Here is a 15,605-nt window from a genome sequence, read left to right as displayed (position 1 = left end):
TAAGACAAAATAGAGTACATCAAAGGTCAGAAGAAAAAAAAAGTCTTCCAAAGTTAGAGTAACGGCAGTCCCAAACTGTTCAGTTTCTCATCGACTTTGGTTAAACATACGTGGATGTTTAATTGTGCCTATTTATGGCAACAGAGTGCTGAAATATATCAAAAGCGTTTTTCTGCGTCTGTGAGAGTGCCGTAGTGGTTATAGCGTGTATGAGGAGAACACCTCTTTACATGCATTCAATAATTTCTGTTCCTTTATAACCTTAGGTTTGTCAACTTTGGATATGATTATCATCAAGACCAAGAGAAATCATGGAACCAGCCTTCTCTTTGCATTTTTACCAGCCACACAGGTAGAATCAGGATTATCCTTACCGTTTTTAATTAACTTGAATTCTATACAAACTGCAGATATTTATTGTTCTACTATGTGAAGCCCAAATATGAACTATATCAGCCACATTATTAAACAATGAAATGGATATTATATGTACATTTATAATTACCTTCTCCACTATGATTTTACCCCTTTGTCACTGAGCAGGGAACTTAGGGCTCACAGCTATTGGCAGAAGGGGAGTGACTCCTCTGTCCTTCCACTATGATTCCATACATATTTGTATTAAGGAGAAAAAGCCACCACTAACAGGGTGATTGATCCAGTAGGTTTTACTGATGTGATTTTAGTAGAGAAGGTGGATTCATATTTATCCAATGCAAGCTTTCCCACAGGAGGTGCTCTCTGTGTCAGCCTTACTGATATGTAGGGGTCAAATCATTTATTTATTTTTACATTGTTTTCCATGCTTTGTATGTCTGTGGGCACATGGGCACATGTGTGCCATTGCATGTATGCGTGTGGAAGCCAGAGGACAGATTGTGGAAGGGATTCCTTCAGCATGTGACCTCTAATATTAGGTTCATGTCTCAGGCTTGATGGTCAGTACTTTACCCACGGAGATATCCCATGGTCTGTGTACCTGGACATGAATGCGTGTGGGATCTAAGCCCGTGTACCTGGACATGAATGCGTGTGGGATCTAAGCCCGTGTACCTGGACATGAATGCGTGTGGGATCTAAGCCCGTGTACCTGGACATGAATGCGTGTGGGATCTAAGCCCGTGAACTCTACGTGATGGGCTGCTATCCCATGTATCTGCACATAAATATATGTGACAGTCTGCTGTTCTGAACGTCAGAGCTTGACCATGCATGTTTATGTAGAGAACATGGGGAGGGGGGAAAAGGAAATCTAAACACGAAAGAAGAGAAATATGATTATATGTAATCAGTCTCATGAGAAAGCATATCAAGTTCAATGAACATCTAAAGCAACCCCGAAAACAAGGCATCCTAACCACTTTTAATAAACTATGTGAGCAGATAGTTACTTCTTGAGCACAAGTGTTTTTGAATTGAAATCACCTACTCCTTGCAAATATATATATATATAATTATTTAAATAAAAATCAGATGCTATGCACACATTAATCTAACCATATGCTAAGGTTTTCAAAATATTTTATTTTATTTTTAATTGAGAATAAGTGTTTCCCTCTGTGTGTGTGTGTGTGTGTGTGTGTGTGTGTGTGTGTATCTGTGTGTGGTTATGTGCACGTGGGTGCAGGTGCCTGTGGAGACCAGAAGAGGGCAGTGGATCCCCCTGGAATTAGAGTTACTAGAGTTACAGGAGGCTGTGAAGCAGCCATTGAGGATGCTGGGAACTAAACTTTGCTCCTTTGCAAGAGTAGTTAAGTACTCTCAAGCACTCTTAACTACCAAATTATCTCTCCAGTCTCCTATGCTAAGTTTAGGCAACACAGTGCAGAGCAAACATGACCTGACCTTTAGTAGAGGTTTCTCTTGGTGAAGATTTTAGACATTTCATAAGTGCACACATAATATTCAAATAGAGCCATGATGAATGTCATGAATGAGTATTACGGGAAGCTGGGAGAACTTACGGTGAATTTTTAATGGGAGATAGAGTTTTCAATATGTTCTGGCTTAATAGGTCATCTCTGTTTCTCCCTCTCTCCTGGTCGTTCCGTTCCCCTTCTCCTTTAGTCCTGAAAAGTGCTCCTTTCCTTCCCCATTCCCACACAATAGTCCCATTGTTTATCCTGTCGATCCTGGTCTTCCTGAGCCACGCGTGTCCCCCACCAACCAGTCCCGGTGAAGTCAAAGCCTGTGCTACTTCAGTTGGAAACTGTGAATGTTTCCCACTGTGAATGATGAGCAGCGAGCAGGGGTGGGGAGGAGAGGGGCCGCCCGAGACAGGTGACAATGTCGGCAGGGATAGACGAAGCGGGTAGGGCCTTGCAGACCATGAAACCTTTTAGATTTTATTCTAAGATTTATAAAACGTCATAGAAGACTTTGTCTTATCACAATTATGTTCATACTTCTCAAGCATATAAAATAATAAAAATATAATGAAGACCTATATGTCTTGTTTAATCATATAATTTTCAGTGTGTGGAGGCAGATAAAGTCATAGACACTCAAGAGAGAGGCAGCAGCAGGAAGTAGACACAGGACTTAGGGTTTTTATGTAGACTGATGTTTTGCCATGTGCCTAGAGTCCCCTGGAACTGGAGTTACAGACCGTTGTGAGCTGCCATGTGGGTGCTGAGAATTGAACCCTGGTCCTCTGGAAGAGCAGTCAGTGCTGTTAATGGCTGAGCCATCTCTCGAGCCCCAGGATTGTTTTTTTTAAAGTCCAGTTGTTTAAGTGGGATGGAGAGGGTAGGTCCTTCCCTGCCTGTCACCACCTCAGCTTTACTTCTCCATGGGATTTCCCTTTCTGTTTTATTCAGAGGAACTTGATATGAACGCAGCAACCATAACTTCCAAAAGGGCTACTACAACTTGTTTAATAACATACTGAGTTCATCTGGCACGAGACCTAGAATGTCTCCCTTTCTTGGCGATGCCCAAGGGGGTAGAAAATGGGCCTTGTTCTTCACAGTCTGCTTTGCAGTAGAAAAAGTAAGTCTGTTTTAAGAGTGATAAAACAAGCTGCAGAAGCATTTTTTGTTGTCTTTTTTTTTTTTTTTGCGTTCCAGGTTACCTGTTTCCATTGTTTTTTTTTTTTTTTCCAATTAGGTTTTAAAACGATGTCTTGCCTTTGTGGTTAAAATAAATAAGAGTGTGGGGTGGCTAGGCAAGTTGGCGAGAGAATCCAGCCTATAGGCCAGAGTAAATACCAGATGGTTCATTAAATACACTGCAGAAATTGCAGTGAGATGGACGTAGCAGAGGAACTGTGCGTGTGGTGAGCTGCAGGCTCTCCGTTTTGGAGCGAGCCACTTCGCATGCAATTTCTTGCCATGGAATTAGCAGCTTGCAAATGGGAGGAGTTCTGTGATCTGGACTTGCGGGTAATTTTGTACGGCCATACCATTCAGCTGTTTGCTGTTTAGGTGGAATGGAGCCGTGGTTTTCCGGTTTGGGGAGCTTTCTGGACCGAACTTCCCTTTCTAGGCTCCCCATCATGGCCTTTCCCCACTGAGGTCTTTTCCAGTAAAGTAATATTAGAGAAAGGTGCAAAATTGCCTAATCCGAGTGTAGCTCCTCCGGGATAGTGTGGGTCTGGCTGGGCCTTGAAACCTGGAAACATGGGTTGAGAAAGGGACACGGGATGGATTCAGGGCCCTGCGCATGCCCCGTTTACTTCTCCTTTCTGAGACGATGGTGACTTGATGATCTTGACGGCATCCATCACTCCTAGGGCCTCGAAGCTTCTGTGTCTCCTCAGCATTGGATTTATGCTCTTGAAAGCTTCTTTGACCTGCATTTCCCTGCCCCAGGAAGTGAGCTGAGTCCCTTCCAAGGCACGGAAGGCTAAAATCTGAGTGATGGGTGTTCTCCTGAGATTTAACGGAGGGCAGAGTCCTCTCGCTAGTGTGTAAGGCCACTTGTGAGCCAACTTACGAGTTCGTGCAAACACTTCTAGTGTATCTGTCACAGAAGGAGGCCAAACAAAAATCACCTCCACATCTGCTGGTCAGCGCTGACTAGGCGGTATGGTTAGACCGTCATGGGGGGGTAAGTTAGCTGCCCGCCTTCTGAGCACCACTTCCTGGGAGGTAGCCAGTGGCGGTTGCCGAACCTACTGCTCGCTCTTACGATGGCAAGTTCTCAGAATTAGGCCAGCGTAGGAGCATTCCATAGAGCCCCTACATAGCTGATCCAGTGAGATGATTTCCTTGGAAAACTTGTCTGGAATAGTTCTCATTGTCTAAATGATTCCCAGAGGTGAGCCAATGTGGAGATGTTATCTTCATCGCTGACGAGTATTTACTAAAAGTCTCTGGATATTACATTAAGAGTGTGTTTTGGTTTTTCGAACTGTGACTTCCTCCATCTTATAAATAGCAGCCAAACTGTTCTGGAATAATAATAATAACAGCTAACTTTCAGAGTCAGAGGTAAGTATTTTTGCCAGAGATTTATATAGATTATTTGATTCTCACATATGAGCCTTAAGAAATAATTTCTATATTTTTTTAAATGTACAGACAAAGAAACTGAGGCTTAGAGAATTAACTGCCAAATTAGTGTGCTCTATAAACCAAGAGCTTGGGAGACAGAGGGACAAGGACCCAGGCAAAGCTGGCCCCATGTCAGAATGAATTCTGGACCCACCGGGCTGTACTGAAAAACTCTGTTAAAACAAAGCAAAACTGGATTCGGGATGCTTGGCCAGGAGAGTTTATTTTAGACTCTAAAGAGCCTAAAACATGAAACACTTGTGGTTTGGGCATTTTTAATGAGGGATTCTCAACCAGATCATTTTGAGCAGCTTGTCTTTGTTTGTAGGTAACTGACATTAGCTACTAGAAATAATATAGCGTTTTACAGACTGAGAGAGATGGGGAGGTTAGTGACGGTGGAAATGCCACACTAGGTGTTCACCCTTGACGTGGGCTCAAGCCGCCAGGCACCCAGCCTTGATGAGTATGGCCTCACATATTGTATGTATTTACTCCCATTCCTCATAGGAAAGGTTCATAATTTGCATCTCAATCTTGCTTACAAATACCGATGTCTTCTATTAAAAAACACAGTTTGGATAGCTGGAGTCCGGAGCTCTGAGAGGTGGTGAGAGGGGCCGGCCAGGTAGAATGACAGACAGTGTGTGCACATTCATCAGAGTTTCAGGAAGGTGGGGCTCCTTCCAGGCTCCTGCAGCTCCCCGGGTAGAGGAATGGGTGTTTGTTCACTTCCCACCGTCCCCAGCCTGCCCAGTGCACAGCCTACAGCCGGATGACAAATGCTGATTTCAGATGTCATAGCAACTTTTACTATGACTTTGTGAGTCTGGGATGATGGATGAAGTAAGATGGGAAGGGACACCTAGAAACAGAAGCGGGTGAATAACAACTTGTGAAATTTATTGTATAGATGGGTTTAAATGTTATTAAATACTTTCTTTTTCCTAGGGGGCTTGTGTGTGTGTTATAGCCCAAAGTTCGACTCTGGGGAAGAAGTCACATACTCCGTGTTTTATCTTCATAAAGGTACTTTCTAGTTTGGTCTCTTCGACTTTTATCTTTCACTTTTTCCAAACAGTAACAAATTAGATAAATGGCGAACATCTTAACACTTACCAAACAATTTTATCAGTTTACTTTATGATTAACTGTGTGGTTATGTTTTATGAAAAATTTTATTAACGGTAACTAGTAAGATAGGTGACTTTTGCACTACATATTTTTATCCCAGCGTGTGGTTTATTCTAAACTATAGACCATTTCTAATGGATGCATTTTCCAAAGTGTATTGGTTTGACATTTTAGTTATTAATCTTTACCTTTAGTTCCCATAGTTACATAGGAATTTAGTTAAAATCTTCTTTGATCTCAATTGTAAACAGGCTGACATTCCAGAATATGCTACGCCACCAAACTCAGATATTAATTTATTTCACATGTGTGTGGCCGTGATGCCGGCATGCACCATTCTGGGGAGCAGGATGAGGTTGCTGCCTCTGAGCTCCCAGCGCGCTCGGCGATAGTTTCAGTTTGAACCATGCTAAGGAGGATTTTTGCTCCTTTGTTTAATTCCTTACAAATCTACAGTTGCGCCAGACAGTGGCGCGCACCTTTAACTTCAGCACTCAGGAGACAGAAGCAGAGGATCTCTGAGTTTGAGGTCAGCTTAGTCTATACAGCAAGTTCCAAGCCAGTCAGGACTACAGAGAGACCCTGCTTCGCCCTCCCCCCAATTATTTTTATATATTTGTAGAGTATTTGTTGTGAGTGTGGCTGAATTTTTTTTAAAGCTGGAATTTCCGTTCCAGACCTCAATGTCTTTTATGCCAAGCCACAAAGAAGTTTAGAATCCTGCAGTAGTGCCTGATGTTATAGGGTGTTAGAAATCAAGGCAGAGATGTTTATGGGTTTTTTTAATGGAACAGCTAAGGTAACTTCAGTACTTAGTGTAGACATATTCTTAAGCAGCGGAAGCTTATGCAAGACATTTTTTGTGTGTGTTTCTAATAATTGATATGATTCCAGCCAGCACAAACACTGAGTCAGAAGAGTAGAGTGAAGACCAACAGTTTTATAGGCGGCTTAATCCCCCTAGGCATGGGTCTGTGATCTGCAGAACCCTTAGAAGGTTGGTAAAAACCGTAGCGTGTAGGAGCAAGCTGAAATGACCTCCATCTTAGATCACCGAGTAGACCCCATGGACCCTCCTCTCCCTACACAAGCCTGGGTTTCTGCCTGGGCTGGGACATCTGCTTTACTGTGACTGCCCTCACAATGGTCCACATTAGTGCGTTTGGAGAGTGAGGTACCATGACTTCTAGAAGCCAGCAGGCACTTGCCCTGTCTGGTTACTAAAGGTTGAGACTGTTACACAGTGTGAGGTCAATACGAGCCTTGTTTAAATCTCTGGCTTCTCGCTCTTCATCTGCAGGATACAGAAAGACCTTCACTGCCGCTCCTGGGAGTGCTGGCTCACACGCGACAGAGGGCATTACTTTCCTCAACCTTGGTGGGTGTCCTGGTTTGCTTTTCTCTTTCTGCGGTAAACATGACCGAAAGCAACTTGGGGGGAAAGACTATTTTAGCTTAAACTCCCAGGTAATAGTCTATCATCACCGAGGACGGAAGCAGCATAAGCCTCCTGTTCCCAGGCTGGAGTTCAGAAATCAGAAAGGTGCGCTGAGAAACGAAAGTCAGGTAATGGGAAGGACTGGCTCCTTCCGCAGAGTCCAAGGAGAAAATCACATCCTCCTCGTCCGGCATCTAGTTTCTCTCCCTTTGTTTTGGAGCTGTGCGGTCACTTTCGGCAGGCAAACTCCTCTCTCCCTCCTCTGAACAACATTTTGACCACACCGAGTTGCTGGGGTAATCCAGGATTATTTCCTCATCTCAGGGTCCCAATCACGTGTGCACCAGCCGCCGGTCATCAGAAAGTTGATCTCGGGCAGGTAGGATAGCCTGAAGCGCAAGGGCTCTTGATCTTGACCCAAGTTCAATCCCAGGATGGAAGACTCCTGCAAGTTGTTCTCAATATGAAAACCCCCAAACAAATAAAAAAAAAACTGTGGTAAAAGTGTTATAATGGACACAGTTACTGGCTCCACAGATCAGTGCACAAGCAAGAGCCATCATTGGCCCCGTCAGGTAGCTACAGATATTTTGGGTGAAGCACTAACATTTTATGGCAGATTGTCCTGCACACTGAGGGCTGGAAAACACCTAGAACCCACTAAGAAATGTTAGTAGGAATCTCACACCTTATCCCAATGATCGTGTGCTCCTACTACACCTTATTGTATTTTCTTTTTCTTTTTTATATTTATTTATTTATTATGTATACAATATTCTGTCTGTGTGTATGCCTGCAGGCCAGAAGAAGGCACCAGACCTCATTACAGATGGCTGTGTGCCACCATGTGGTTGCTGGGAATTGAACTCAGGACCTTTGGAAGAGCAGGCCATGCTCTTAACCACTGAGCCATCTCTCTAGCCCCCCACCTTACTGTATTTTCAAATGTCCTCTTGCCTGGGACATAGCACCACCATGACACACCGGCTAAGCAGTCGTGTATAGAGCTAACACAGATCACTGGATCCCCTTTCTACCAGGTCCGTCTAAACAGTTTCTCTCATTTGCTACAATAGGATTGCCACAATGTTAAGTGCTTTGCAATTCTTTACTGTTACTTTGTTCCTGTCTTCTGAAAGGATACTTAATATCCCTCCACCCATCCCTTCCTATGGGTGCTTCCACAGAAGAGATTAGCTCGTACCCCATAGAGGAGGGAGACCAGCTAGCTGACAGAACACAGAAGTTTCTTCTATGAAATTCACTACTCTGTGTTTCTGAGACCCTAGGAGCCTGTTTTTATACTGTGTGTCAGTTTAGGTACACATGTTCACAATCATGTGCAAAGATCTGTGGTATAGGGACTGGGAAGGGGCCAACTCTAGGAGCTAGGTTTACAGGAAAGGCAAAGGCACAGAGTGCCAAGGGTCCCAGAGAGGCGCTCTCGATAAATACCAATCTTTAAATTTCTTAAACAAAATGATGACGTGAGACGATGAAGACAATCCCATCGCAAGCTGTTCCTAGCACACCACGTTAAAGAGTCAGGCCTGTTGCTTGATATTTTCCACTCTAATTCCTTTCCAGTTCACTTAGAGTCACAGAAAGCTACAGTTGACTCAGAAACAAAACTATAGGCATGAACAATACAACCAGGAGTCAGCGTACAAAGAGACACACAAAGTCAGTCAGATCTGCCTACTCAGGGGACGATACTTGTGTCAATCCGATCATTTGCTACTGGTAATAAACAAATAAATAATAATAAATAAATAATAAGTCCCGTTTTGCTGCTGCGTTCAGAGTAAAGCGGGGTCCCGGGTTTATCTGCACCTAGATAGACTGTCACAGGTGGATGACTCCGGTCTCTCTTTCCTGTAGGCTGCCTTGTAGCTGTTCATTTCCCTGGTCATTTCCTCCACTTACTTAACGTTCAGCACCCAGACTTCACCTGCCACAGTCTGTTTCTGACAGGTATGCTGCCTCCCGCGGTCTCCTCAGGGTTGTTCTGACTTCAACAGAAGTCTGGGTCAGAGAGGGTCTCTTATTCCATGACCTGCTTTGGTTGTTCATGTTGCTAGGAAACAGCGACATGGCTGCCGTGCTACCTCCCGGTCCCTTGCGGTTTCTGCCGGGGTCCCTGGTTCTGGACTGCTCCTCCGGGAAGGTCTACAGAGCAGCCCTGGACCAGTCGTTCTTGATGTGGTTCCTATGGAACTCCGCCCACCTAGACTGCGAGAAGATGGCCGCATTGCACTGCGCGCTCTCCTGTGCCCAAGACCCAGGTTTCCAGGACGATCAGGTGAGACGCTAGCACGGGCTCACACACTGGCGGCGGACAACACTAAATGTACTTACTTGCTGCTTCAAGACGGTCAGCAGTTGCGTTTGCTCAGCAGCAGTGTCTTTCCTTGGACGTGCTCCTCCTTGGTGCTGCATTTCTGGTGGTTTCTCTGCCAGACCAAGGGCCGGGAAGGTGCATCTATCGGGCCGGGAAGGTGCATCTACCCGGCCGGGAAGGTGCGCCTATCAGGTTGCTGAGTGCAATTGTTCCCTTCATCTGTCATTTCACGGTCCATGACTTCCATTAACTTACATCAACTTGGACTTAATCAATGAGAAATCCCCTAAAGAAGCAATTCGCATGTTTTCCGAGGTGTGCTCTTCAGGATAACGTGATGCGACCTTGTGCCGTCCTGCTCCACCTGCTCTGAAATTGTGAATTGTCTCTGTGTCCAGTGTATTCGTGTTGCATTTGCTACCTGCCCGTTCATGGTGTAGCGGTTGTCTTGGTTACTGGCACACTTTCCTAGAATTATGGTGCCTGTGTTCCCTTACTCATATTTTACCTAATAATGGCCATGGCGTTGAGATATGCCAAAGGATCACCATACAGTGTTTCCTTTCAATGAGAACTTGAAAGTTCTTGACTTAATGAGTAAATAAATAATGCCTGTCAGTGTTGCTAAGGCTTGGTGCCATCTCTGGTTTCCGAATTCACAGGTGTGAATTTATCTTGAAGATAAAGGACAAAACTTACTCTCTTTTCTTTCTTCCTTTACCTGCTTTTCTGAGGTGAGGTTTTGCTCTGTAGCCCGGGGCAGTCTGGTACCCACTCTGTGGCCCAAGCTGGCTCCACATTTGCAGAAGTTCTTATAGGCCTCCCAAGTGCTGGGATGTCAGGTGTGAGTCCCTAACCCAGCCCTCAGCTGGCTTTTCTCTACTGTAAACCCGGCTCCCTCCAAAGATACACAGGAAACAGTGAGTTTTTCAGGCTACCTGTTTTTCTGTTCGTGTCTGTGTTTGGTACAATACATTACCAAGAGGGCCAAGTAAGCTGGATGTAGTGCCTCACACCTGCAATCCCAAGTGCTGAGACAAGATTATTGCTGTGAGTCCAAGGCCAGCCTGGGCTACACAGTAAGTTTGATGTCATCTTAGACGGCAGAATAAATTCCTGTCACAAACAAAAGAACACCGAAGGTTTAAGCTCTGTGGCAAGTATTTATAATTTTTAATAAAACAGCTTAGTCTGTCTTGTACACTGCTGCATTGGAAGCATTCTCATCTACTCGGTTATTTACCTTTTGAAGCTATCCTGAAAGGTCAGCAAAACCCTGCTGTCAATCAGCGATGGATGCCGTCAGAGGCTGAGTGGTTAGCTGAAAAAAAGCATATTTAAAAAAACAAAGCATAAAGAGGCTGGAGAGATGGCTTAGAGGTTAAGAGCATTTCCTGCTCTTCCAAAGGTCCTGAGTTCAGCTACCAGCAACCACATGGTGGCTCACAACCATCTGTAATGAGGTCTAGTGCCCTTTTCTGGCCTGCAGGCATACACACAGACAGGATATTGTATACATTAAATAAATAAATGAATATTTTTAAAAAAGCATAAAAATACACATTCATCTGCTTCCCTTTGGTGCAGGCCAAGGCCTGTTCTTTGTGAATTAGCAAACTAAAACGTCAGTCATTTCCTCCAGCCCTAACATGCTATATCTGATTTTCTGGTCCTTCCTAAAAGGCTTGTGTATGTATGTGGATGCATCTTCACGTGCTTCACGTGTTTTGTGTGTATAGACACACGTGTGCACACGCACACCTATGTGCATGTGTGTGGAAGTCCAGAAGCCACACTGTATGTGTTTTCAGCCATTCTCTACATCCATTCCCGACACAGGGTCTCTCTAAACCTGGAGCTTCCCTTTTCTGCAGGCTGGATTCTCGTGGACCTACCCCAGCCCTGGGGTAGACATGCGCTGCATCCCCGTTTTTATGTGGGTTCTAGAAACCAGATCCCATGCTTGTGTGGCAGCCACTTTAGCCACCGAGCCATCGCCTCGAAAAAAAAAAAAAAACCCTACAAAGTTATTTCGAAGATGATCAATGACTTAGAGGCCTTTCCCAAGTGCAGGCGTGCGTCTGCCCAATTTTAACCCTTGTTTACATCTAGTCATTTAGTGTTTTAGAATCTACGGCTAGTCTTACGTTTGAGAAGCATGCTTTTGAGCCTTCCCACGATATACAACTTTTATTGATGCAACGATACTCTTTTTGTATCTGCATTTCACTCATTTATAGAAATTTGTATTAAATTGCCTATGTAAAAATAAGAACAACGGGCACAGTAGATTTAGGATATCTGTTGTGAAGGTACGGCTGGGCGCGCCGTACCTGTTGAGCAGGAGAGGAGAGTTCCCTTCCTCCAGCAGCTGGACGTAGGGGTAGAAACTGGGTGAGTTGCTGACATGGGGTTTAGAGGTGTCCGCTGCCGGGGATGAACAGGCGCTCCTCGTGGGGAAGTGTGGCAATGCTCACAGTGGTAGCTGCAGGGAACTTACACCCAGTGGTTTTGCTGTGCATTGCCACCTGTGCCCAGGAGCTTTCTTGATGGGCACTTTTTATAACACCATCAATTCTTAAAACAAAACACACAATGGATTGAAGAAAGTTTATCTGGAGCCTACCGAGAGGCCTCTGTTAAAAGGATATGTTAAAAGCAGTATTTACAATACTGATATGCTCAGCCAGGGCTATCTTGGCTTTTAAGCTGGAAGCGGGTATATTTTTCAAGTCATTTCAAAATAGATGTGAAATTTAAAAATTCATTCATATATGTATTTTTTTATTATGCATTTTTATATAACGCCTTGGTGGGACTGAGTGCAGATTTAAAAGCCAACAGGGCTCTGTGGTCTTTCTTTTTAAAGATTATTCAGTGGATTTGTGAGCACGTCTCTGCCTGTCATTCATTTGACCTCATCCAGGAATTTCTAATCGGTAAGTGTTGCTGATGTTGCGCTGTGAGCTGTGTTTGGCCCTTTTGTTTGAGGGAGATCAGGAAACTGATACCGAATGCCTCTGTTTAGGCTTCTTGGGAGCATCAGTTTTGTTTTTTAACTTGATTGCCATCAGTGGCTAATTAAATTTCATCCTCTTGTGGTTTTTGTAAGATACTGTGGTTCTCAGAGACTGATAAGAGAGATATAAGATCAGATTTTGATTCTTTAACCTCATTACCAAAATTTTCAGTCAAATGCATCTTTCCGAGCCTAGTTTTATGTTCGTCGGCTATATGTAAGTGGTATAGCGTTATCCGGGATGAAGCAGTATCAAAGGGATTTTTAAAAATATCCTCATTGTAAAAAGGAGAACCTGAACATTTTAAGTCGTAGATAAAATCATGGTGGTTACTCCCAGAGGCATGAGCGAGGCGATGAAAACTTATTGGCTTACTTGATTTGGTTAAATTACAACGTTGATTTCTCTGTTCTTACCACGTGATGTGTCTTTTAAAAACCGACTCAGCTTCTTCCTACTGGAGCGTGTATCCGGATCTGGCTGGCGTGGACAGGCTCCTACCTTACTCCTCTGTGCTGACGTGGAAGACAGTAAGTTAGCTGAGTCCCAGTGGCCTCAGCACTGTGGGCCAGTGGTAGACAATTCCCGTTATGGAAACCAGTGCCATGATTTCACTTCTGTCTTGACTGATAAGGAACTGAGTTGAAGTTTCCTGACAGAATGTATAAACATCCCTAATCAGAAAATCTAAAATCTAAACGTTGCAAAATCTAGAACATTTTGAGGGTCAATACGATGCCAAATGTGAAAAATTTTACCACATAGCCTATATGTATATGTATGTATGGTTTTGTCCATAGGTACACGATATATTCCATATAGTAAAATCCTACCCGCTATACATGCATACATGCGTGCATGCATATGTCCGCGCCTATTCTGAAATGCAGCGGACCTCTGCCATTGCTGGGAGTGTTTGATAGACTTGATGGAGCAGACACAAGGTGTCTGTGTCCCTCTTTCAACTGCCAGGCCGAGCTAAGCCTCAGTGGTCGTATTTTCTAAAATGACATGTTTACTCCTGTGTTGACTAAAGTGTGCGGTCGGTTTTTATGAACGAGGAGTGGTTAGGCCGCTGTGGTCATACTCGGCAGACCGTGACTTTTATGACTCCGTTCCCTGTTTTTGTAAGGATTTATAAAGAAACGGAGGTACTAAAAGCTTCCAGCTGAGTCAGTCAGCAATCTTCAGCTTGCTTCTTTCCCCTGATCTTCTTCCTGTCAGTCGGGGCTCCTTTACAGCAGGAGGTTGGCTGGTGCGGCCAGCCGCTTCTCCTTGGCCCCTCTCAGCTCCGTAGTGGAACACCGTGCTTGGTCCTGAAGCAGGAGTTGTATTGAAAAGGGAATTTAGAGCAATAAATTTAATTTAGGGGACTATGTGCTAGGATAAATTGTGACATTTTTCATTTTGTGTTTTGTCTATGTAGCGGTACAGTCAGTAGAGGCATAGCCTGCTGTGTAGCACACGCGTGTAATTCTACACTCGTGAGAGCTAGGCGGGAAGATCCTGAGTTAGAGGTTGTCCTTGGCTATGTAGAAGTGATACCCTGTCTAGAGGGAAAAAAAGAAGGGCTGGAGAGATGGCTCACTGGTTAAGAGTACTGTCTGCTCTTCCAAAGGTCCTGAGTTCAATTCCCAGCAACCACATGGTGGCTCAGTCATCTGTAAATGAGGTCTGGTGCCCTCTTCTGACATTCAGGCATACACGCAGACAGAACATTGTATATATAATAAATAAATAAATATTAAAAAAAAGAAAGAAAAAAGAAATATCTAAATGCATTTGATTTATTTATTTATTTTTCTCTTTTCTCTTCTTTTTGTCTTGAGACATGGACTCGTGTGGCCCAGCCTGGCCGGCCTCAAGGCCTGTGGGGCGGAGGACACCTTTAAATTTCTGATCCTCCTGCCTGTCCTCCCAAGTGCATGCGCTGCCATATCGTACAGTGATGCTCGATTCGTTTCTAATATTTGATGCTTACAACAGTAGGCTGTTTGTTTTGTTCTGTTTTGCTTTGTTCTTCCACCTGAAGGCCCTTCTCTGCTTGTCTTTTGGGCTGTAGTTAGTAGATTCCTTTGCTTCGGTGTAAAATCGTAAGAGGAAAGACCTGGGCTTCTCCTTTAATGGGCACCCACGCGGTTGTTTTTCCTTTAGATGACTTGCGAGTGAATAGGCCCACTCTGTGGTCGTGTGGCAGGAAGTCTGCAGGTTACACCATCGGGTCAGGAAATGCACAGCTCAGTCCTCTGTGCTTCTTAACCATGGCTTTTTGTCTGAAGAGTAGAGAGGCAGGGTCGGAACCAGTGGTCCCTGGGCTGTGTTCGAGCTGGGGGTTTTGCAAAGCCACCATCCCGATGGGTAGCAGAAATTTGTTCATTTCTCGGGGCTCTCTGTGGCACAGGCTACTTGGTGAACACACACACAGTAACATCTGAGTGCCCCATAAGAAAATGCAGAGAAACCCACAGTTATAACCTCTACACACCAGACTTATCTTGGGGTTTACCAAGTTGCTTTAAAACGTCTTGTGGTTAGAATAAGTTACCTTAAAAGGCCTCCTTTAATCCCAAAGCTCTATGCATTTATATTTATCTTTAGCAATGATGTAAGCTTTACCTTTCCCTTCCCTAGTCTATAATCATCCCTAATGCTACAACTTAAAAACTTGCCACAGTAGGAAATAGCAAGTTCACATATCTGGGCTGAAAGATTGACTTGGATTTTTTTTTTTTAACTTGAAAGAAAGAATTCATCATGTACCTCAGGTTAGTCTAGGAGCCTCTCACTGAGACTAAAAATGTACAATACCATACCTACTAACAACTGGATTTTAAAAAATATTATAAACACTATTATAAGAGCACAATTATAAAAAAGAATTTGGAAAAAAGAAACAAACAAAAAACCCCCACTCACTCAATTTAACCAGATCCAAAGTCTATACATTTTAATGGACTTCTATATAGTTAAGTAAGATACTAGAAATTAGAATGTTCTTGCCTATTGCTAATTCTAAAGCATGTTGTAATTATAGTTATTTTAAAATGTTATAATTATGCCTTTTAAAATGTTATTTAGACTTACATAGGTTGCTTTTAATGTCACTATAACAAAATAATGCCACAAGAAGCAACTGACTTAAGGGAGCAGGATTTTCCATCCAGTTTGGGGGGGTA

General features: G+C 43.7%; 1 protein-coding gene across 2 annotated transcripts in view; it reads left to right on the top strand.

Moving 5' to 3' along the window:
* The window catches only part of LOC121458895 (gamma-secretase-activating protein-like), an 88,399-nt gene that overhangs the window by 39,494 nt on the left and 33,300 nt on the right, over nt 1-15,605 (top strand). For both annotated transcript variants that reach the window (XM_041668261.1, XM_041668262.1), the window contains exons 12-18: nt 267-352; nt 5,448-5,525; nt 6,931-7,008; nt 8,950-9,042; nt 9,150-9,370; nt 12,279-12,348; nt 12,877-12,959. In XM_041668261.1, the coding sequence (XP_041524195.1) occupies nt 267-352; nt 5,448-5,525; nt 6,931-7,008; nt 8,950-9,042; nt 9,150-9,370; nt 12,279-12,348; nt 12,877-12,959 (709 nt within the window). The remainder of the gene's footprint in view (nt 1-266; nt 353-5,447; nt 5,526-6,930; nt 7,009-8,949; nt 9,043-9,149; nt 9,371-12,278; nt 12,349-12,876; nt 12,960-15,605) is intronic.

Source organism: Microtus oregoni, unplaced genomic scaffold, assembly GCF_018167655.1.
Source record: "Microtus oregoni isolate MIOR12 unplaced genomic scaffold, Mior012 000018F_ref0000195, whole genome shotgun sequence".
Taxonomy (NCBI): domain Eukaryota; kingdom Metazoa; phylum Chordata; class Mammalia; order Rodentia; family Cricetidae; genus Microtus; species Microtus oregoni.
This window is presented reverse-complemented; position numbering and strand designations above follow the sequence as displayed.